Raw genomic sequence first — 22541 nt, 5'->3', positions numbered from 1 at the left:
AAAAAAAAAAAAAAAAAAAAAAAAAAATAGCAACCAGATGAATGGAGAGCTTCTTTTGTGCTTTTGTGCAGCAGAACCTCCACCTTCTGAATTGAATATCTCGATTTACGTAATTCAAGACCCAGAAAAAAGAGAAAAAAAGACTGCAGTGCAGACAGAGCTTAACAGAGAGCAGGTGGATGTGGATCCAGTGCCCCCCATCAGCACCTGGACTCAGATCAGTGGGACTCCACACCTGAGAGAGCACTCATCACTGTCCAGGGTGCTGGAAGCTGCATGCCTCCCTCTTCCTGTATCTGTGTGCATCGACTCTCTTAGAAAAGCTTCAATGGATGCACAGATTTGTGTGAAATCTAGTGTCTACTACAGCCTTAAAAAGACAATTATTACTATAAATCTGAGGATGTGGATGATGGATTCACTGCAGAAAGAAAATAAACAATTACAGGAAATAAAAGGACTTATTAATATTAAAAAAATACGGAAAGCAACTAATTAAAACAAAAAAAATGTTTTAATTAAAATGATCCCCTAAAACGTGCGTTTTTCTATTATTTCTGCAACTTTTCCTGCATGCAGAAAATAGATTACTCCATGTTGTGTAAGATTCACACAAAAAAACACGTTTGGTGTTTTAATACCTTTAAAAAAAATTAAAAAAAATCTTACCTCTGAATGTAACTTTGGCGATCCTGTCACCTTTCCCGCGAAGGTGAGACACCTTCTTCAGGTGAACCACGAGAGCCATCATCGCTCCGCTGGGAGCGGGGGAGGATTTCACTCCTCACTCAAGTAAAAAATAAATAAATAAATAAAAATAAAAAAAACTTCAACCGGTTTGGTGCAATCAGGGTTCGGATTCGGTGGGTTTCTCCGCGGGAAGCATGGATAGTTCGGTTAAAAAAGCCAGCAGTGAATGAATCTGAGCTCCTGCTGCCGTTTCCTCGTACTTCGCGCTTTTGTGCTCCGGTTGAATCTCATCTGCTGCTTGTGCCGCTTGCGCAGGAAGGGTGAGGGGTGGGGGTGGGCTTCAGCTGCTGAGGGAGGATGATTTTATTTATTTATTTATTTATTTTTAATGTTTGCATCCATTTTTTCTCCTTCATGAAACCTTATTAACTCGAATTTCAAAAACAGGATGCACAAGTTTTATTATTCTTCTTTTTTTATTATTATTCAAAATGGAGTAAAATATTCTTAGTAGTTACTATTAGTGCAAATGTCTAATGGCAGCAACTTTTATTGAACACTAAGACTATTATTATTAAAACTTTAAAACCGTAATTTTTTAACATAATTATGAACTAGATATATAGCACTACCTGTGATAATTCTAGTGTGAATGCTGTAAGCTGAAACCTGGTTGAAAAAGATACCGGGGCTGATTCCTGAAGATGCTGAAATTGATAGCTGAAAACACTGAAGTTGATAGCGGAAATCACTGAAGCTAATAGCTGACAACACTGAAGCTGATAGCTGAAAACGCTGAAGTTGATAGCTGAAAACGCTGAAGTTGATAGCTGAAAACGCTAAAGCTTAAAGCTAAAAACGCTGAAGTCAATAGCTGAAGACACTGAAGTTGATAGCTGAAAATGCTGAAGCTGATAACTGAAAACGCTGAAGCTGATAACTGAAAATGCTGAAGCTTATAGCTGAAGACACTGAAGCTGATAGCTGAAAACACTGACGTTGATAGCTGAAAACGCTGAAGCTGATAGCTGAAAACACTGACGTTGATAGCTGAAAACGCTAAAGCTTAAAGCTAAAAACGCTGAAGTTAATAGCTGAAGACACTGAAGTTGATAGCTGAAAATGCTGAAGTTGATAACTGAAAATGCTGAAGCTGATAGCTGAAAATGCTGAAGCTGATAGCTGAAAACACTGAAGCTGATAGCTGAAAATGCTGAAGCTGATAGCTGAAAACACTGAAGCTGATAGCTGAAAACACTGAAGCTGATAGCTGAAAACGCTGAGGCTGATATCTGAAAATGCTGAAGCTGATAAATGAAAACGCTGAAGTTGATAGCTGAAAACGCTGAAGTTGATAGCTGAAAATGCTAAAGCTTAAAGCTAAAAACGCTGAAGACACTAAAGTTGATAGCTGAAAATGCTGAAGCTGTTAACTGAAAACGCTGAAGCTGATAGCTGAAAATGCTGAAGCTGATAGCTGAAAACACTGAAGCTGATAGCTAAAAACACTAAAGCTTATAGCTAAAAACCCTGAAGTTGATAGCTGAAGACACTGAAGCTGATAGCTGAAAATGATGAAGCTGATAACTGAAAATGCTGATATTGATAGCTCAAAACACTGAAAAGGATAGCAGAAATCACTGAAGCTAATAGCTGACAACGCTGATAGCTGAAGACGCTGAAGTTGATAGCTGAAAATGCTGAAGCTGATAGCTGAAAATGCTGAAGCTGATAGCTGAAAACACTGAAGTTGATAGCTCAAAATGCTGAAGCTGATAGCTGAAAACACTGAAGTTGATAGCGGAAATCGCTGAAGCTAATAGCTGACAACGCTGAAGCTGATAGCTGAAGACGCTGAAGCTGATAGCTGAATACGCTGAAGCTGAAATCACTGAAGCTCATAGCTGACAACGCTGAAGCTGATAGCTGAAAACTCTGAAGCTGATAGCTGAAAGCGCTAAAGCTGATAGCTAAATGTGCTAAAATTGATAGTTGACATCACTGAAGCTAATAGCCAAAAATGTTGAAGTTGATAGCCAGCTAGAATATTAGCTAAATGCCAAATTAGCCTAAAAAAAGGTTAGCCAAAACAGCTAGCATGTAGCTGAAATAATAACTAAACTCTGAAATGGACAAAAAAATCAAAATAGTCAATAAAAATGCAAATTTTTAAAACTTTAAAACTGTACATTTTTATTTCAATTATGAATACTAAAAAAGTTGGAATATTATTCCAGAATAAATCAACTTAAACCTTAAATAACTTTTAGCATTTTACTCTCCAGAAAAATATATTTTGTCAAAATTCTACAAGTTAGAAATAAGCACAAGATAACATTAGGCCAGTTATGACAATAAAATAAAATGATCTGGAGGGCCGGATCCGGCCCCCGAGTCTTGACTTTGACACATGGTTTATAGAGAATGGTCAGAAAAAGAGTAAAATAGAGTCAACAGTTCTGTGGACAGAAACGCCTTGTTGATGCCGGAGGTTATGTTTTTATAACACAGTTCTCAACTCACTTAGAAGATACGGTATGCTAACTTGGTTTGGGCTGTAAAGCACATAAACACAACAGTGAAAGTCATGAAATCATTAGTAAGAAAGAAAGGAGTTTAGAGACCTGCGTCAGCAGACAGTGAAAAAGAATCCTAAACGTACCCTCCCATCCACAGCGTAGAGAATATGAACTCTTACCATCAGGGTATAATGATGATAATCTCTGACTAATGGCACAGGAGCCACTTTGTCTAATTTATGAACTGCTGTACTTACTAGAAATACATATGCATACTTTTAACTACCACCATTTTACAAGTTTTTATCTTAAAGTCTGTTTTGTACATTGGGTTTTCGCCTTGTGACTTTTATGGATTTTAGACAATGTCCTTGATATTTTACGTGTTTTAAATTTATTTTACAAATTTGACCTTTTCTGACACCGAGTCACTGTGCAAACAACTTCTTCCTGGAGGTGCTTAACTCCAACACAGCCCTTTTAATATTCTATATGTATTTGCCCATCTCTGGCTCTGTGAATCCAAGACAAATTTCCTTTGGGACAGTAAAGTATATTTGAAGATGTGAAGATTTGAGATTGAGCAGACTGGTTCTAGAAAGACAACAGTGATTCAAATAACCACTGAGGTCTGTAGAAGAGTTTCTCTGAGACGAGGGGTCTTGGCTCTCTTGGCTCTCCCTCTTTGTACGTTACATTATTCTTCTTCTTTTCTGTCCGGTCCAACAGAAAAACAGAAAAAGTCAGGAACATAATCAAGATAAATAAAATTTAGCATTTATTTTTATTTGTTTTTATGTCTGTCCTTCAGGATTAATAAAGCTATTCATTCATTCAAAGCGGGTTTATACTCAATAAACCCCTTTTGTGACAGTAAAATCGATGCAAGTGATACCAGGGGTCCCACCTGGTACTACCATGGTACCCATCATTTTTTATTTTTTAATTTTTTTTTTTTATAGTCCATCAATGAAATTCTTTACCCAACCCCATTTCTTTTTTTGTAAGTGTATTATTTTTTTTTACAGAGATGATGTGAATACAACTCCTTAACACTGAGTACAGTATGGTTGCTAGGCAACTAACTCATTTTGCCCCTGATGTAAGACAGTAGTCTCAGAGGTCAGATCAGCGTTTTTCCTCTTCTAGTTAATGGTTATTATCAATGGAGTCAATGAAGAAGATGACCACAGTTAAACGTTTTATTCATGAATAAAGCAAATGTTTGATCAGCTTTAATACATATTAATCAGTTTATGATCCATAAAAAAAGATAAGCTGTGCTTTATATACTAGAAACACTAAACCTTCATATCTAAACGCCTCTTTTTTTCTCTGCTTTCGACCCACAAGTAAACAAATGATCATTTAAGGAACAAACATTTTAGCGAGTGTGAAAACACATCGGATGAAGGGTTTCTCTTCTTCTTCCAAGTCTGAGCGGCTGCAGGGAAACTGAATTAGTCTCGGAAACAAGACAACAAAGTGCAAAAGTGTGACACTTTATAGCGATGTGTATGCATGAGTGAGAAAAACAACATAAAAGAGTGAGCTCTCCCTCACAGCTTTCTGTTTATTAGACCTCATCGTGTTGGCGAAGTCTAAGAAAGCTAATTAACCCCCTCAAGCTCTCAGAAATTCAGTCTGCAGAAATGCAGAAAATGTGACGCATGCATAAGAAAAGAAAAGCTCATAAATTTGGACATAAGCATCTCCTGAGACAAAATGATGGTGTTGGACGCTCAGAAATTCCGTGCAGATGACCTGTTTCCTCTGTGTTTGCACTCGGGGCGATGAGCAGCAACTGTCACAAACAACCCGGGGCGGGAATATAATAGACGCTGTGTGCACTGAGGTGACCAAAGTGCTACCTGAAGAGCTTGTTTTGTTTTTGACGGGTTTGTGGTTGAATCTGGGACAACATTTTGTTGTTTATTAGCAGAGACAAACATCTGCAAAGCGTTATTTCTGCTGACTCTGCATTTAGAAATCTTTAAGCTGGAGCACTTTCAGCGTTAAAAAATACCAAATATACTCATTATTTGTAATCAATTCCTAAAAAAAATGTTTTTTTTTCAAACAAATTCCAAAATAAATGAGTGGATTTAAGAGTTGGAATCCCAATTAACATACAAATGAATACTAGGGATGTCCCCATCAGGTTTTTTTGGGCCCGATCCGATTCCGAGTCATTTGATTTTATGTATCTGCCGATACCGAGTCTCAATCCGATACTTTTGTAACACATTTAAAACACGAATAAATTGAATAAACATATTAGTGTTGCCCCTTATTTATATTTCCTTAACCTTCTTTTATTATTAAAAACTAAAATAGAACACTTCTGTGAAGTAGCTTTAATGAACAAGTAAAGATAGAGTAAATATAAACTAGGAAAAAAATAACTATTTTCTTGTTATATAAGTAGTAATTAGTCATGTGAGAAAGTTTAGTGACTTTAGCTTTAATATCTTTAGAGCTATTGAACATTTTAACCAAATGTGATTCTTGTCCTTATTTAAAACTCTTATAAAGAAATTATGACTTTGTTTTCACATGAATTTGATGATGAGCGTTCATAGGTGCGGGCCATTTTGTTGAAAAAAGAAAGAAAAAAAAGAAACATTTCGTTTTTTTTATTTTAAGGAATATTTGATTATTTTTAAAGTTATTAAGACATCGCATTTTCGGTTTTATTACCACAGCAGTTTTTTTTTTTACAACTTTTGTCAGATAAATCAAACAGGCATATCAAAGGACAGCTCGGGTCCTAAGGAGTTAAATCGCGGCGCTAGCATGTAGCAGTAGTTAGCAGCTGCTGTGTAGCCATCTGTCTGCTCCACATTAAAAAGAAACAGAAACTTCGTCTTTTTTTGTTAAAATACCTTTATGTTTACGTTAAGACAAACCAATACAGACACTTGTTGTCAGTTTAAAGCGTTTTTAAAAGAGTTATGGATCCCGGAAGTCTGAGTCTGTTATTATCTAGCTAGCTTGACCGATTGTTTACGTTAGCATCCTGTTTACACTCCTGCCGTTTTAAGGCAATTACATTTGGTGATCTGTTCATGACATGCAGATTTCTAGTGAAGTATTTATTCGGAACAATAGGCCTGAAATATAAAGCGCTGATTATAATAAGAATAAATGAAATATCCGATATTGGTCAGGGGGACTTCGTCCATTTCAATGAGTCATCGATCAGCTGATTGGGCCTGATTTCCGATCACAATCGGATCGGGACATCACTAATGCTTCAAATTAATTAAACTGTCGGCTCTAAATCTATTTTCTATTAAAGTTTATTTTTTAATGAAATCCTTCAAAAACCATATAATGCATTTTTTATATAAAAGAAGAAGAAAACTCTACTTTTTTGTGGAGACACCAGACTTTAAAAAAGTGTCATTTTTTTAATCATCTGGGAGAAACAATAACAGAAAAAAAATCAAGTAAAACAAATGTTTGTTTTATCTTTTTATGTTTTATTTGAAATTGTTTAGCTCAGGACGTACTGTTGTTTTTAAACTATGTGAATTAACAAAAATGTTATTATTAGGTCTATTGGTGGTTTTCAGACACATAAATTCACAGATAAACACAGGGAGACCAAATGAGATCGTATCATCACCCTTCCACCACCGTGCTTTACAGTTGTTGAGAGGCATTTAACCAAAACTGTTAAAAAATCTACAAACTTAAAATCTTTCTCCAAACTCTTTCAAACAATTTATATTTGTTATAAAAGCTCAACTGTTATTATTCCAAAAATGAACATCATAACCTGCAGGTTTTTTCCTCTTTCCTGGCCTTATAAAGTCATAGAATTGTTAATATGAACTTTAAAATCTTTTCAAATAAAAAATAAATGGGGGAAATAGGGAAAAAAAACTCCAGATAAAGAGAAACTCATAATTTATGGAGAAATGTTGAAGCTTGCTGAGGATCGGTCCAGCAAAACTCTCCTTTAACTGTTTTTTATTGATGATTTCAGAGTTTTATTGGTATTTTAAGGCCTATCTAAAATTAAGCTTGGATGATAAATTGATGGTAAACAACCACATCTGATTATGTTTATGTTTCGGCGCACTTGGAGAGAAAAATATGAGCATCGTTAAGACAATGAGCCACCAACAAGCTCATTAAAAAAAACGCTGAGTAGTAAAAAACGAAGATCATTTTTCATTTTGTGGAGTATTTGTGAGGAAGTTGCAGCTGCAGATGCAAATGAAGAATTTTTATTTTCCTACTTTGTATTTTTATTTGTCTTTATCTAATATTAAAAATAACAAATTTAATATTTGTTGGAAAACAAAGCAGAATTTGGCCAAAAGAGGGGGTTGTTGGACAGAATTAAAATCCTCACACTAAGGAGAATTACTTTGATTTTAGTTCATGGTTCCATAAAAGTGATCAAATAATGTCTTTTAACTCTAAGCAATATTTCTATTTTTATCATTTACATTTTTTATTGTAATGTGCAAAATATCAAAATCTATTGTAGATGTCAAAAAGGATATATAAAAGTAAAATGTCATGCATAAAAATACATGAACATTTGTAAACAATAATTTTAACAGTATTTCTTTATTTTTTTAATGCATGAAAAAGCTAAAGTAGTGACGGTCTTGCAGCGCCCTCTAGTGGCACAAATGTTTCTGCAGGTTGAATGACTGGAAAAAGTTGCAAAAAGAAAATATTTTGTTTAAATATATATATTTTAAATAAATATTGAAAAAATATTATCTTCAGTTATATATTTTAGTCTTATAAAAGTGGTAATACTCTCAATTATACCTATGAAATTAAAAAAATATACTGCAAAAAATAAAAAAAAGTTATTTTCTGATCTGAAATATAAAATAATAATAAAAATATGATGAAAAATCGAACCGTTTTTGCTGAAGGGGTGCAGACAGGGGGTGTTGCAGGGAGGGTCCAGCCCCATTCGTCTGCATCCAGCTGTTTTTGCAGCTCAGCCTCACTTTCACCATGGCTGTAGCCACGAGCAGGACGCTTCTGGCGCTCTTCCTCACGTTTAGCGCTCCGGGATGCGGATGGACAGATAAAGCGCGTCACCTTTCATCAACAGGTGCATGTTTTAATGCTGTTTTTCTTTTTTTATGCATGTTTTCTGCTCAGATTTACATTTAAATTTGCTGGCAAAGTGTAACTTTTATTTAAAAAAGGAGTTAAGTGCATGCTTTGTTTTTATTTATAAGATTTCGCCAACTAAAAGAAGCATAAAACAGTTCATATTTACACTTTTTGTGAATGATTAATTGCTGAAAAAGTTGATGACAACTTTCAGCTTTATTTGACACAAAAAAAATGCAATAAGAGAATATTTTCCTTTCGGTGCTTTTGAGCCAAACTGATGACTAATGTGGCCTAAAGTGGTGATTAATGACCTGCTCCTTCAACTCCGTTAAAGGGGCTTTTGTCTGACTTTTTCACACCATCCAGTGAGAAGCAAGACTGAAATGAGAGTTAAGCTGAAGGATGCAAACAATGTGATTTCTCTGATTCATATTGAGGATTTTATTGACAAATCGACTGCATATTTTTCCCATTTTCAGTCTCACATTCTCCAAAATATTCCGAAACGTAGTGCCATAAAACCTCTTGGAGAGGATAAATCCTTCTGACTTTCCCCCCTCCATCTGTATGTCTTCATCGTGTCAGATGATCCTATATGCCTCCGTCTCATCTGGTAAAACGCATGAGGTCATACCTCCTCCGAATCAGTCAATGCAATCTTTTCCTTGAGTTAATTTTTTCAGTCCTTGAGGGTTCTTAAAGTACTCGATCACTTCCAGCATCTCAGCTTCCACACGTTCACACCTGGAAGCTGCGATCCCTGAACGGTTCTCTCGGGTATCGTGAGGACGGTGTTACTAATTAACTCCCACCGCTCACATGTCATCACTTATCAGTATAAAATCCACAACAAAATCTGTTTGGAACAGTGACGACAAGTGAAGGAAAACAGTAAAAACTGAAAAAAAGTTCCTGCAGCAGTTGAGGTTATCGTCAAACCGCATGCTTTGTGTTCTGACGCTGAACAGTCGCTTTCCGCAGACACGGAATATTTCTTTATTGCTAATATTTTCCACCATATCAGGTAATCAGAGTTTGACTCGGCAACCTCCGCACAGTTTCCTGAGTTGATGTCATTTCTGCGGGCGCCGATCCAGCCGTGAAAACGGAGCAGCACCTGCTCTGTGAACACACCTGCCGCGGCGCCGAGAAAGGTCAACAACGAGAACAGAGGGGAAGCTTAGACGTACACTGTAGTGCACATGTGACAAGGCCCGGGGGCCGGATCCGGCCCTCAGGATCCTTTTATTTTATTGTTATTATTGGACCGATGTTGTCTTGCGCTTATTTCTATCTTTTATAATTTTGCCGAAACATATTTTTATGGAAAGTAAAATATTGAAATATGTTGATTTATTCTGACATAATATTTCTACCTTTTTATTATTCATTATTATGTTAAAAAGTTACAGTTTTAAAGTTTTAAAAATTGGTATTCTGCTAGATTTTTGGACTATTTTGGCATTTACTAAGATTTTTATTGGCTATTTTGAAGTTAAGCTAATATTTCAGCTAAATGCTAGCTGTTTTAGCTAATTTTTTTTTTTTTACGTTTTTAGGCTGTTTTAGAGTTATGCTAATATTTACATGGTTGCTATTTTGGCTAATTTAGGCTTTTTTAAGTTTTTTAGGCTGTTTGGAGTTGTGCTAATATTTACATGCTAGCTATTTTGGTTATTTAGGTTTTTGTTGTTGTTGTTTTTTATGCTGTTTTGGAGTTAAGCTAATATTTCTGCTACATGCTAACTGTTTTAGCTAATTTAGGTATTTTTTACGTTTTTAGGCTGTTTTAGAGTTATGCTAATATTTACATGGTTGCTATTTTGGCTAATTTAGGCTTTTTTTAAAGGCTTTTTAGGTGGTTTTGAAGTTTAGCAAATATTTCAGCTCTATGCTAACTGTATTGGCAAAATTAGGCTTTTTTCCCTTTTTTAAGTTTTTTAGGCTGTTTTGGAGTTGTGCTAATATTTACAATCTAGCTATTTTGGTTATTTAGGTTTTTTTGTTGTTGTTTTTTATGCTGTTTTGGAGTTAAGCTAATATTTCTGCTACATGCTAACTGTTTTGGTTAATTTAGGTATTTTTTTAAAGTTTTTTAGGCTGTTTTGAAGTTAGGCCAATATTTACACGCTAGTTGTTTTGTCTAATTAACCTTTTTTTTTCGCTTTTAACTTTAGAAAATATTTCTGAATGCTAAATGTTTAGCTAATATTTCCGTTTTAGGTTATCTTGAAGTTTAGCTATTTTTTCAGCAACAAGCTAGCTGTTTTAGCTAATTTTTTTTTACTTTTTTTGTCTATTTTGGAGGTTAGCTAATATTTCAGCTAAATGCTATCTGTTTTGATTAATTTTTGCTTTTTTGATGTTTTTTTTTTTAGCCTGTTAAGGTGTTTAGCTAATATTTCAGCTAGTTTAAGTTCATAATTATGTTAAAAAGTTACGGTTTTAAAGTTTTAAAAATGGCCCGCAACCAAAGGTATGTTTTGGATTTTTGCCCCTCCTGTAAATGAGTTTGACACCCCTGCTGTAGTTTAGTAGCTTAAAGAAAAGCTGAAAGAAGCTCTTTTTTTTAAATGGAAGTAATGTTTTGAGAGGTGGTTAAAGGCCAAAGTAGAGTAAACAAGATTTGATAAGGACAAAATAATCCAATGCTATTTGAAAAGATTTTGGCAACCATTCTTTATTGTTTTACAAGATAAATGGCATAAATTGCATCTTCTTTTTTAAGCTAATTTTTTATGGTTATACAAAATAGGTCACATATGCTGACCGAAAGTTGTAGATTTGTACCATATTTTGTGTACTCTTGAAAATAAAAACTTAAAAAGGTATAAAAAGTATTTTTAAAAAAATGCAAATGAAAGAGAATTCATGTCAAAACGTTCATTGTGAAGCTTCTGCTTGTAGATTTTGCAAACAGTGTTTATGTTTTAAAAAAAGACTAATCAATAGTTGAGAATAACTAAATGTGAGAAACAGAAAGTCCTCCACCTGTTGGCCTGTAGTTTAGTTTTTGTAAAACTTGGCAAAAATATACATTACTGCTGTAAATAAATAATTATATGTATCAAGAAAACAAAAATAAGTGTATTATTTGACTTTTTTGTTTGAAAACAGATTAATGCAAGATATTTAACCTAGAATTATCTGAACTAATTATTTTACTGTATTGAAAAGTTGAATTATGAATTAATGAAATATAATAACTTGATCAATTGTCTGTTATTGTTCGAGTTTCCAGTAAATTTTCTTTAGTGCATACTTCCTCAATTAATATTAGATGTTTTTGTTGGTATTTTGTGTTTCTATATAGTTTAGTTTAACACAGATACAAAATATGATTTTTCTCTTAAAAAATAAAAATGTATCATTTTATAAGACAAAGAAAACACTAATAGTCTGGAAGATTTTTGTCGCCTTTTTCCAGATAATAATTTTCCTTTTACTTTTAGGTTTCAGGTTTAACATACTCGTAATAACGAGTGTACAAACTCTACTGCTTTTCAGAAATATTCTGAGTGAAGTGAAGAACTATTTAAGATCATAGTTCCAGCTCTTCACCACAAGAATCTGGAGCACAAGAAAAAACCCAAACGGTGTTGATTTAAGTTTTTTTATTTTATTTTTTATTGGACTGATGGAACAAAACAGAGTTAGTGTGTGGTAAGGTGTCTCAAAAGACAAAAAAACGTGAATAATTTTCTAATGAATATATCAATTTGGCACAAACTTTTGCCTCCTCGGTTGCAGAATTTTTCAGAATAAAAGCGTTTTTTGTGCTGCTGGAAAATTCCTCCGGGAGTTTCATTTTCAAAGGCTGTGGTGATTCGAGAGCCTTTTCTTGTGCGAGCAGATCACCTCTGCAGGTGCATGAATGCAGAGATTTTTACTACAGTCATTTGACCTCAGGCTTTGCCTGCATATGATTCCTGTACTAGCCTGCTCGGCAGGAGGTCACAAGGTTATTCGCACTTTATTTAATGAATGATTGGTGTCGAATCTTTCCATTTTTTCTGCTATATTTTTAGATTTTTATAGGCAAATACAAAACAAAAACCCACTTATGACTTGTGGGATTGTAGTTTTCTAAATCTATGTCTAAAAAGAGATCTGCTTTTATGTTACAACGTGATTTTAATGGTGGAAAAGTGACTGAAGTGTTGCCAGATGTGAGTTCAGATCCCAGCAGAGGTAACAGAAGTTACTCCAACGACAATCCTGCTCTAATGAGGAAATAATTATAATTCAGTTTTGGGGTTTTTTGTGTGTTTTTAGTCTCAAATGCTACTAAGGTGGTGACAATGATGAGAGAACACTTCACACGGCTAAACTTTGAGCAGACAGGACCACCTGTTGAGTCGGGAGGCTGGGTTGGCATTCGTTTCTAAATGGGAAGCTGCAGTTCCAGCTGGAAGCGAGCCGACAGAAAACACGGTAAAAAGAAGGATTTAGTGAAGATACTCCACTGAGATTTATTTTCCAAATGTTTTCAAGGCTAAAAAAAAGGAAAAGAAGGCCAAGGACTCAAATGTATTCCTCATGTTTGACCGTGGGGTCTTTTGAGATCATGATTTTTTTAGTTTGTGTTGCTCTATGTTAGATGATATTGTTGTTTAGAACACTTATTTTAGGTTAAATCACAAACCAATCAGCATTTGTTGCCTTTAAATTGGAAGTTTTCAAACTTTAAGAAGTTTGTCTGACCTAGACAATAGATGGTTTGTGGTCATGTGACTTTTTCGGTCTTTTTCCCGAATGAAAGAAGTACTTTATTTAATTTCCCTCCCTGTGATATCATCTATCAGCCTTTCTCCTGGAACAAACATTGGAAATTCAAGCTTCTATTGCATTGATTCCTCTGCTCCTTTCTGTATGTTTTTTATCATGTAAAAACTAAATCACACTTTTAGCGATTTATCTTAGTATAAAAACCTTCAGCTTGTTCAGGACATTACTGCTCGAATTTTTGGTATTCATAAACTTTGTAGTGTTTGAAATGTTGAGCACAATATGCCCTATAGGAAATGAATAAGAGATTCTTCAAAATGTAAAACTTTTAAGAAGATTAGCAACAAGCCTTTAAATAAATTAATTAAATCTATGTTTTAACCGTTTATATTATTTAAAAAAAATTGGATTTTATGTAATATTTGAGAAACATTTTAACATTTTTGTCCAATTTGTTATCTACTGGGGTTTTTAGGCTAATTCAGAAATTCGCTAATATTTAAGCAACATGCTAACGCTTTTGACTATTTTAGTTTATACAGGAATTTTAGGCTATGTTGGAGTTTAGCTAATATTTAAGCAACATGCTAACGTTTTTGCTAATTTAATTAGGTACTGGTGTTTTTAGGCTAATTTAGATTGTAGCTAATATTTTTAGCAACATGCTAATATTATGGCTAAATTATCAATTGGGGGTTTTAGGCTAACCCAGATTTTAATTAATATTTTTAGCAACATGCTAACGTTTTTGACTATTTTAGTTTACACAGGAATTTTAGGCTAATTTAGATTGTAGCTAATATTTTTAGCAACATGCTAATATTATGGCTAAATTGTTATCAATTGGGGGTTTTAGGCTAACCCAGAGTTTAATTACTATTTTTAGCAACATGCTAACGTTTTTGACTAATTTAGTTTACTGAAGAATTTTAGGCTATGCTGGAGTTTAGCTAGTATTTAGGCAACATGCTAACGTTTTTGCTAAATTTGTTATCTACTGGTGTTTTTAGGCTAATTTAGGATTTAGCTAAGCAATATGCTAATATTTTTGGCTAATTTGTTATCTATTGGGGTTTTTAGGTTAATTTACAGTTTGGCCAATATTTTTAGCAACATGCTAATATTTGGGTTAATTTGTTAACTGCTGGGGTTTTAAGGCTTATTTAGATTCTAGTTACTATTTTTAGCAACATGCTAATATTTGGGTTAATTTGTTAATTACTGGGGTTTTTAGGCTAATTTAGAGTTTAGCTAATATTTTTAGCAGCATGCTTACGTTTTTGACTAATTTAGTTTACTGAGGAATTTTAGGCTATGTTGGAGTTTAGCTAGTATTTAAGCAACGAGCTAATGTTTTTGCTGAATTTGTTATGTACTGGGATTTTTAGGCTAATTTAAGATTTAGCTAAGTAACATACTAATATTTTTGGCTAATTTGTTATCTACTGGGGTTTTTAGGCTAATTTATAGTTTGGCTAATATTTTTAGCAACATTCTACATTTTTTGGCCATTTGTTATCTACTGGAGTTTTTAGGCCAATTTAGAGTTTAGCTAATATTTTTAGCAACATGCTAACTTTTTTGACTAATTAAGTTTACTGGGGAATTTTAGGCTATTTTGGAGTTTAGCTAATATTTAAGCAACGAGCTAGCCTTTTTTTTGGCTAATTTGGCATCTACTGAGGTTTTTGGGCTAATTCTGAGTTTAGCCAATATTTAAGCAACACACAATTTTTTTTTTGGAAAAGTTGGGATGTATTAGGGATTTTTAAGCAATTTTACTTCAAATGTTTCAGAAATTTAGGTTAACTTCAGCGCTCTTTCATAGTTCTTTAGTGTCATTTCCAGTCTTTTAGCAAATTTAACATTATGCAAATAGCTTTTGCATTTCCAGCAAATCCCTTCAGCAATTAAAGTAAATTGCGTCACTATTTTGTCTGTTCTTTTCTTCTCTTTTCTTCTGTTCTTTTCTTTTCTAGTTATATAATCAAATAATCAAAATACTGTTTTTTGTTTAGTTTTATTTATATTAAAATAGGTGTTTTTTGACACAACTTTTTTTTGTGGTCTTCCCAGAGATTTATGTGGAAAAAAAGCCCCCATTCTGGTCACAGTCAATGTCATTTCAACAATCCTTGTTGTCGTTTGTTTTTGTGAACTGTTATCTTAAAAAACAAGTCACTTATTTCTTTAGAGCTCTGGATTATCTTAGACAGTTCTGCTTTTGCCTTCAGTGCAGTTTCCAGCAGCAAACCAGGCCAACAGCTCCGTGTACCCCACCTGCACAAGATCAGACTGCAGACAGATGAAGTCAGCAGTGAGCTCCTAGCATGATGGAAAATCTAATGCTAAAGTTTCCGTATGGAATTTACTGTAGATTAAACATGAGGGAGCGTGTGTGCGCCCCAGCCACAGTGGAGAGCGTTTGTGTCGTTTATTTTAGGATTTCAAAAGGGTTTCCACATATTGATAGGCTGTAGTAGAGTAGAGCGTTGTGGTCTTTTCTGTGTGCACCCTATCCATGTGTGGGCTTTCTGGAACACTCCGGCTTTCTCCCACAAGTTGCTTCATAGGTTGATTGATGACTAAATCTTCTCTTAAATTTGAGTGTGTGTGGTTGTTGGTCTTTGTGTGGCCCTTTGATGGACTGCCAACGAGTCTAGAGTGTTCCACACTTTTACCCAAACAGTAGCAGGCCATGGGAACCTCAAACAGGACCAAGTAGAGAAGGGCTTTATAATAAATGAAGGCTATTTTTGTTATTAACTTATTGATGAATACATCTTTACATGAACCCATATGGATCTGTTGGAACCGGTTAGGGCGCATGTGTCAAAGTCAAGGCCCGGAAAGAGAATCTGACCTGAGAAAAAAATATGGAAAATTAATAGCCGGACAAAAATATAATTTTAAGGGTTTTCTAAAGTTTAGGAAATTTCCGCTTATGCAACCGGCTAAAGTTACGATTTCCGCTTCCGGCTACAGATTGATTCTGATGCTATCTTGTATGTGACCAGATGCCCCTCAGGCCCGGGGGCCGGATCCGGCCCGCTGGGTGATTTGTTCCGGCCCGCCAGATCCTTTTATATTTATGTCATTAATGGCCCGATGTTATCTTGGACAGGAAACATATTGAAACACATTCTCATTGGATGTCATCGCCTTGGATGTCCTCAACTGACGTCCAATAAAATCAAGGATCCCCAACCTCTAGACCCCAAACCAGTATCGGTCCAGTACTTGCACATGGACTGGACCGGTATCCTAACCTTAACCCGGTATCGGACAGTCTGTACCGGACGTGGACCAATCCTGGCTTCCGGACGCAGTCGACGCGGACCAGGCTGGGGTTAGGGTACTTGTACCAGCCGCGTCCCGCGGTTCGGTCTGGTTAATTTTATAAAGTTTTTGAAAAGTTTAGTTTTAGGGTGTTCAATAAATGTTTATCCTGCATGGCTCGCGAACTCAGGGGTTTGACACCCCTGAGTTAGGGGGCACTTCAAGGACGTAACCACTGAAAAACAAAGCTATAATTGCTACAAAACTTAGATCTGGTAAAGACGAACATTTAAGGTATTAATTACCGTGCAAGGATTTCTTTTTGTCATGGTAAACATTGATCTAAAGCCACATGGAGCCCTCCCTGATGGATATATCTTTGGGGTCCATTTAACTGGACGTCATGGTGACGATCCAGAGTACTCTATAAGACTTTTATCCAACTTTTTATTAAAATGACTAATTTGTAATTGGGTTTTTGGTCACTTTCTTTCTCACCAACGAGCATGAAGAGGTTAGCAGAGGCTTCTCAACGAAAGAACACACAACCTAAAATTTTCCATTTTATTTTTTCATCTGATTCTGAAGAAAGTTTTATTTTGGAAACTATTGGATTCTCCCCACCAGAACTCATTCTTGAGTCAAGTGTCGAAAATCTGTCCGCTACTTTCTTAAAGAGGCTTCGCCAAATGCTAATTTGAAGCCCCCATGCCAGCAAAGTAGCGAAAAATTTATTTTTTTAAAGAACTTATCCAGTAAGGAAAGAAAAGATTTCCAAATTAAAGAAAGTTGCATTTACCAGACAAAAAATAGGAGTCTTTATTTAAAATATGGATTTATTGCAGCACTTGTTCCCACATACTATAATAATAATGCATAATATTCAGCAATCTGCTGTCTAATAGTAATTTGCTGCTAATAAAGTTGCTAAAATTTTAAATTTATGTTCCGAAATACCAGTTTTAGAGAATGTTCTATTTTATTTATTCATTGTATCTTAAAATTTGGGAGTCACATTTTTAACTTTCATACTGAAAATTTGGGATTATAAGAAAACTATAACACAATTTAATGGTTACTACACTAAATCTAGAGAACAAATAAAGTTTAAAAATTTTATAGAGGATGAAGAAAAACTTTACCCTTTAAAACATTATTTGGATAACCTTTTTATTCTTGTATTGGTCGGTTTATGACACGATTCTCTGATATTTAACTAAACCGTCGGTTTAAAATATGGATGGATGGATGGAAGCTCCTTTTTCTCTTCAAATTTCCCTGTCAGCTCACTGAATTGAGTCCTTCATCGTGCTCTGGGGAAGCTTGTAGTTAACCGTAAAACCGTTGTTAAAAACAGTTTCCATCGTCAGATCTAATGTCATCATCATCTGCTGGAAAGAGACACGTTTTTTTTTTATTAAAGGAGAATGAGTTGAAGTATTTTAAAGGACTGTGGAGTAAAGCTGTAAAGCAAGAAGAAAGCCCTCCTGGAAACTGACAGAATAGTTAGGTCAGTGTGCACAATGATCCAAACGTTTAACGTCCAAAAAGTTAAAAGCCTTGTCCTTTTATTTTATTCATTTATTTTTTTGGTTACTCTTTTGTTGTTTGTTATGACTGTTTTTACTGTTTTAAATAGTGTTAAAAAAGACTGAAACTGACAGACAAAATTACATTTGTAAAACATTAAAAACTTAACTTTTTAACATAATTATGAGCTAGTTATGTAGCATTACCTGTGATGATGCTAGTGTGAATGCTGTAAGCTGAATTTGAAGATGCTAGTGCTGATAGCTCAAGATGCTAAAATTGATAGCTAAAAATGCTGAAGCTGATAGCTGAAAATGCTAAAATTGATATCTGAAATCACTAAAGCTAATTACTCAAAGCTGATAGCCAGCTAAAGTATTTGCTAAGTGCCAAATTAGGCTGACACACAAACAAACATAAAATTTAGGTTAGCCAGAACAGCTAGCTTGTAGCTGAAATATTAGCTAAACTCCAAATTAGCCTAAAAATTGAAAAAAAATCCTAAATTATCCAAAATAGCTAGCATGTTACTGAAATATTAGCTAAACTACAAACTAGCCTAAAACAAAAAAATCCTAAATTAGTCGAAAAAGCTAGCATGAAACTGAAATATTAGCTAAACTCCAAATTAGCCCAAAAAAACGAAAAAATCCTAAAGTATCCAAAATAGCTAGCATGTTACTGAAATATTAGCTAAACTCCAAATTAGCCTACAAAAACGAAAAAAATCCTAAAGTATCCAAAATAGCTAGCATGTTACTGAAATATTAGCTAAACTACAAAATAGGCTAAAACAAGAGAACCTAAATTAGTCGAAATAGCTAGCATGAAACTGAAATATTAGCTAAACTCCAAATTAGCCTAAAAAAACGAAAAAATCCTAAAGTATCCAAAATAGCTAGCATGTTACTAAAATATTAGCTAAACTACAAACTAGCCTAAAACAAAAAAATCCTAAATTAGTCGAAAAAGCTAGCATGAAACTGAAATATTAGCTAAACTCCAAATTAGCCCAAAAAAAGAAAAAATCCTAAAGTATCCAAAATAGCTAGCATGTTACTGAAATATTAGCTAAACTCCAAATTAGCCTACAAAAACGAAAAAAATCCTAAAGTATCCAAAATAGTTAGCATGTAACTGAAATATTAGCTAAACTCCAAAATAGCCTAAAAAACCTTAATAAATGCTACAATGGTCCAAAAAGCTAGCATTACAACTTTCAACTTAACTACAGTCTGACTCCATTCAATACAAAGTAATGACTAATCGACTATTAAATTAGTCATCGACTATTTATCAGTTTACTGGGGAATTTTAGGCTATTTTAGAGTTTAGCTAGTATGTAAGCAACATGCTAGCATTGTTTTTTGGGGGCTAATTTGACATCTGCTAGGGTTTTTAGTCTAATTTGTAAGCAACACACTAAATATTTTGTTAAAATAGCATGGAATGTGTATTTTTAACCAATTTTTCTACACATTTTTCAGAAATTTCGGTCAAATTCAGTGCTCTTTCATAGTTTTAGCTAAAGTCTTTAATGTTTTGTTAGTAGCTTTTGTATTTTCAGCATCTCTTTAGCAATTAAAGTAAATCGTGTTTCAATTTTTAGCAAAAAGCATTCACTCTAGCATTATTTCAGGTAATATAACTCTTTTAGTTAATGTTTTTGTAGGCATTTGTATTATTAGAAATTAAATATAACATAAAAAACGAGTGTAATATAGATGGAAACAAAAATACTTTTTCTGCAACAAAAACGAGTCAGACTAATCAAAATTTTGAGTTTCTATCCCAACATTTAGACAAAATATCTAACATGGATAAATCTTTTCAATTAGCTCAGAAGCAAAACAAAATTAGCGTTGTTTAGACAAAAGTTAATTCAGCAAAAATGAATTCTACATCATCTGTTCTTCAGCGGAGAAACTCCCGCGGTCACAAAATGGGAAACAGACATCTCTGGATGAGATCTTGAGGGAAATCTGGGAGCCTCCGATTCATCTGGATGGAAGACCGGTTGATCGCTTCTTCACAAGCTCCAGCAGCAAACCCACCAGACTGCACCGCTTCTCCAAAGTCAGCAAGGACAGCCGCGCTCATCTGCTGGAGGATTTGGGTAAGGAAGAAGCTAAGTGGAAAGCAAAAATCATGTGAGTGTTTGGCTGTGCTCACTGTGATTCAACTGAGACCAAACAGGAATGCGAGTTCGGACTGAGCTGCCAGGAAAGGAACTCAGACTATAGAGTCATTCAGTGTCTGAAAGTTTGGCCTAAATTTCTACAATGAATAATCGAAGTTCTGGAGTTGTTCAAGTGACAAGTGGGATTGTAAAGAGGATGCATGTGTGAGCCGTTTGTTAGCAGAGATTTAGTTTATAATTCTGTTGTTAGATTTATGAAGACACGCATAAATACACTCTATAGATGTAGGAAGTTTTATTATTCTTTGCTCGTTTTGAGAGGACAAAGTGAATCTTAATGTCGGAGTGCACGCACAGCCTGTGTTGTTGAGACAGCACGGTCTGCTTTAGTCATTATTCCATTTACCGCCAACTTTGGCATCTCAGAGCCATACTTCATCAGCGACTCAAAGTCTGGAGTGAACCCTTCTCCAGACCCTGTTTTGCTTCTATAACCCCGTTCTCTGTGTTGTGGTTACCTATTATGTCAGTGTGTGGTTGTGGTGTGGGATAGGGTGGCGCGAAGCGATTCAGTCGAGCATTGTCATGTATTGTGTCTAGGAGTGGTCGTAAAACGTTTCTGGGTTTGTGTCTGCCGTCCCGCGGACGACTCGCCAGCTTCTGACTTGTCATTAATCTGTGGCAACTGAGCTCAGTTTCAGTGTTACTCTTCCAAAAATTCTTCATGCTCCGTGAGTTGTTCCCCATCAGCGACGGGGACTGCATCAGTCATCATAACACCACACTCTCTTTCTGCAGATTTGGGTTGAGTTGGAGCTAAAAGGAATACTATTTCTACTTTGAGACAAAAGAAAGTTTGTTCTGAAATTTCAACACAATGAAGACAGATTTCTCTTTATTTTAGACCCTGATTGGGTTGACCTTGATGGCTTTGCTGTGCTGGGTAATGCACCTGTCCGGAACTCGTCAGCAGGTAAATCCGATCTTATGTTATACCACAACACATTAATTAAGTAGATTTAGACCTGAACTTTGTCCTCCTGTTGGATCATTTAAGATTTTAGCTTGTTAAAAGTTGAGTAAATTTGAAATAGTTGTTTTTCTCACACAATAAGACAGGAACAAATTCTATTCCGATAAATGAAAGGCAGAATCCTAATACTTCCGCTAGCCCTACGGCATTGCCCTACCCCTACAGTTAGCCCTCCAAATGGAGAACTATGGAAAAATAGGTTGTGTCCGAATTCCTTCTCTAAGCCTAACAAAACTAAATAGTGTGGGACTGTATAGTGCCCTGGATTTTAAAGGTAATTCGAACACGATTTTCACTACTTTTCTTTCATTTTCCTAAACACCGGATACGACGTCACCGATTTCACGATGTGAAAATCGAGTAAATACGAACATTTCACAACGTTTATTTATGAGTCCACTGTGTTCTGATGATTATATAAACACGTTTTTTTGTTCGAAATTCTTCAACCGCAATGCATTGTGGTCTATATTTGCTAATCTAGTGAATGTTTTTCGTATTGACTTCTGGGTAATCTCTAGTGCACTCCATTTTGGAATTAGTAAATTCGGACCGCACTAGAAAATGGCGAACGCGTTATACAGTGAGTAAATTCTGACACATCTAATATCTTCAGTTTTAGAACTTCAAGCTAAAACAAAAAAATCATTATTTAAATGTAAACTTCTGCGCATCAGAGTACACTAACGTGAAGAAATGTGCTTCGCCTCCTCTGCGGCACAATGTAACGCGGTTCACCCTCACGACGGAGAACTCTGCATCCTTCAGTGGCGAGGGTTAACCCTTAAAAAACTATTTCAGACACACCTACCCCTTCAAATTCCCCTACAATTGGAGGGGTAAGGAAAAGTCGTAGAGGTAGGGGAGGAATTATCAAGAGAAGGGGTATTAAACTCAGTCGCACTAGAAACCCAAAACACATCTTAGTTATTTTTTTTTTCAACCAAAATGCACCCGTGTTTCCCCCTCTTCCTTTTTTTATCCTTAAAGTTTTAAAAAAGCACTAACAGCGGCAACAGTGTACCCTCCTCTTCTCCCCCCCAACCCAGAGAGGGGCACTGCACTGCAGAGTTATTGATTACATCAAACTTTTGAATTGTTTTATTTACAATTTGAATTAATTTATTTATTTTTTTGTTTTTACATGAAATGAGTGTTGTTAAACAAAAAAAAAGAAAAAAATTAATAAATAATTACAGCAATAATCCATCAGACTGTGCCCTAGGCAGCTGCCTAGGTTGCCTATGCCCAGGGCCGGCCCAAGGAATAGGCAAAGTTATGGTTTTAAAGTTTTAAAAAGTATAATTTTAGTGTGTTCAATAAATGTTTATCCTGTTCGGCCTGCGACTTAAGGAGTGTTTCGGATTTTGATCCCATGTGCGATTGAATTTGACACCCCTGGGACAGTGGTGCTGCACTGGAGAGTTACTGATTACATCAAACTTTTGAGTTGTTTTATTTACATTTTTTCTTTTTTTTCTTTTTACATGAAATAAGTGATGCTTCAAACTGTAAAAAAAAA

The 22541-nt window shown here is 35.0% G+C and overlaps 2 protein-coding genes across 14 annotated transcripts in view; one reads left to right on the top strand and one right to left on the bottom strand.

The window, feature by feature from the left end:
- The window catches only part of otofa (otoferlin a), an 86153-nt gene extending 85146 nt beyond the window's left edge, over window positions 1-1007 (bottom strand). For all 12 annotated transcript variants that reach the window (XR_004947230.1, XM_036210407.1, XM_036210409.1 and 9 more), the window contains exon 1: window positions 670-1007. Coding sequence is in view for 11 of the 12 variants with exons in the window: in XM_036210407.1 (XP_036066300.1) it covers window positions 670-751 (82 nt within the window). In the remaining variant the exon portion in view is untranslated. The remainder of the gene's footprint in view (window positions 1-669) is intronic.
- A 6659-nt stretch (window positions 1008-7666) lies between these two features.
- The window catches only part of fndc1 (fibronectin type III domain containing 1), a 46912-nt gene continuing 32037 nt past the window's right edge, over window positions 7667-22541 (top strand). The window contains exons 1-3 of one of the 2 annotated variants that reach the window (XM_036210419.1): window positions 7667-8301; window positions 19765-19962; window positions 20891-20959. In XM_036210419.1, coding sequence (XP_036066312.1) covers window positions 8202-8301; window positions 19765-19962; window positions 20891-20959 — 367 coding nt within the window. In that variant the 5' untranslated portion in view covers window positions 7667-8201. The remainder of the gene's footprint in view (window positions 8302-19764; window positions 19963-20890; window positions 20960-22541) is intronic. The other variant, XM_036210418.1, reaches the window with a different exon arrangement.

Source organism: Oryzias melastigma, linkage group LG24 (assembly GCF_002922805.2).
Source record: "Oryzias melastigma strain HK-1 linkage group LG24, ASM292280v2, whole genome shotgun sequence".
Taxonomy (NCBI): Eukaryota; Metazoa; Chordata; class Actinopteri; order Beloniformes; family Adrianichthyidae; genus Oryzias; species Oryzias melastigma.
This window is presented reverse-complemented; position numbering and strand designations above follow the sequence as displayed.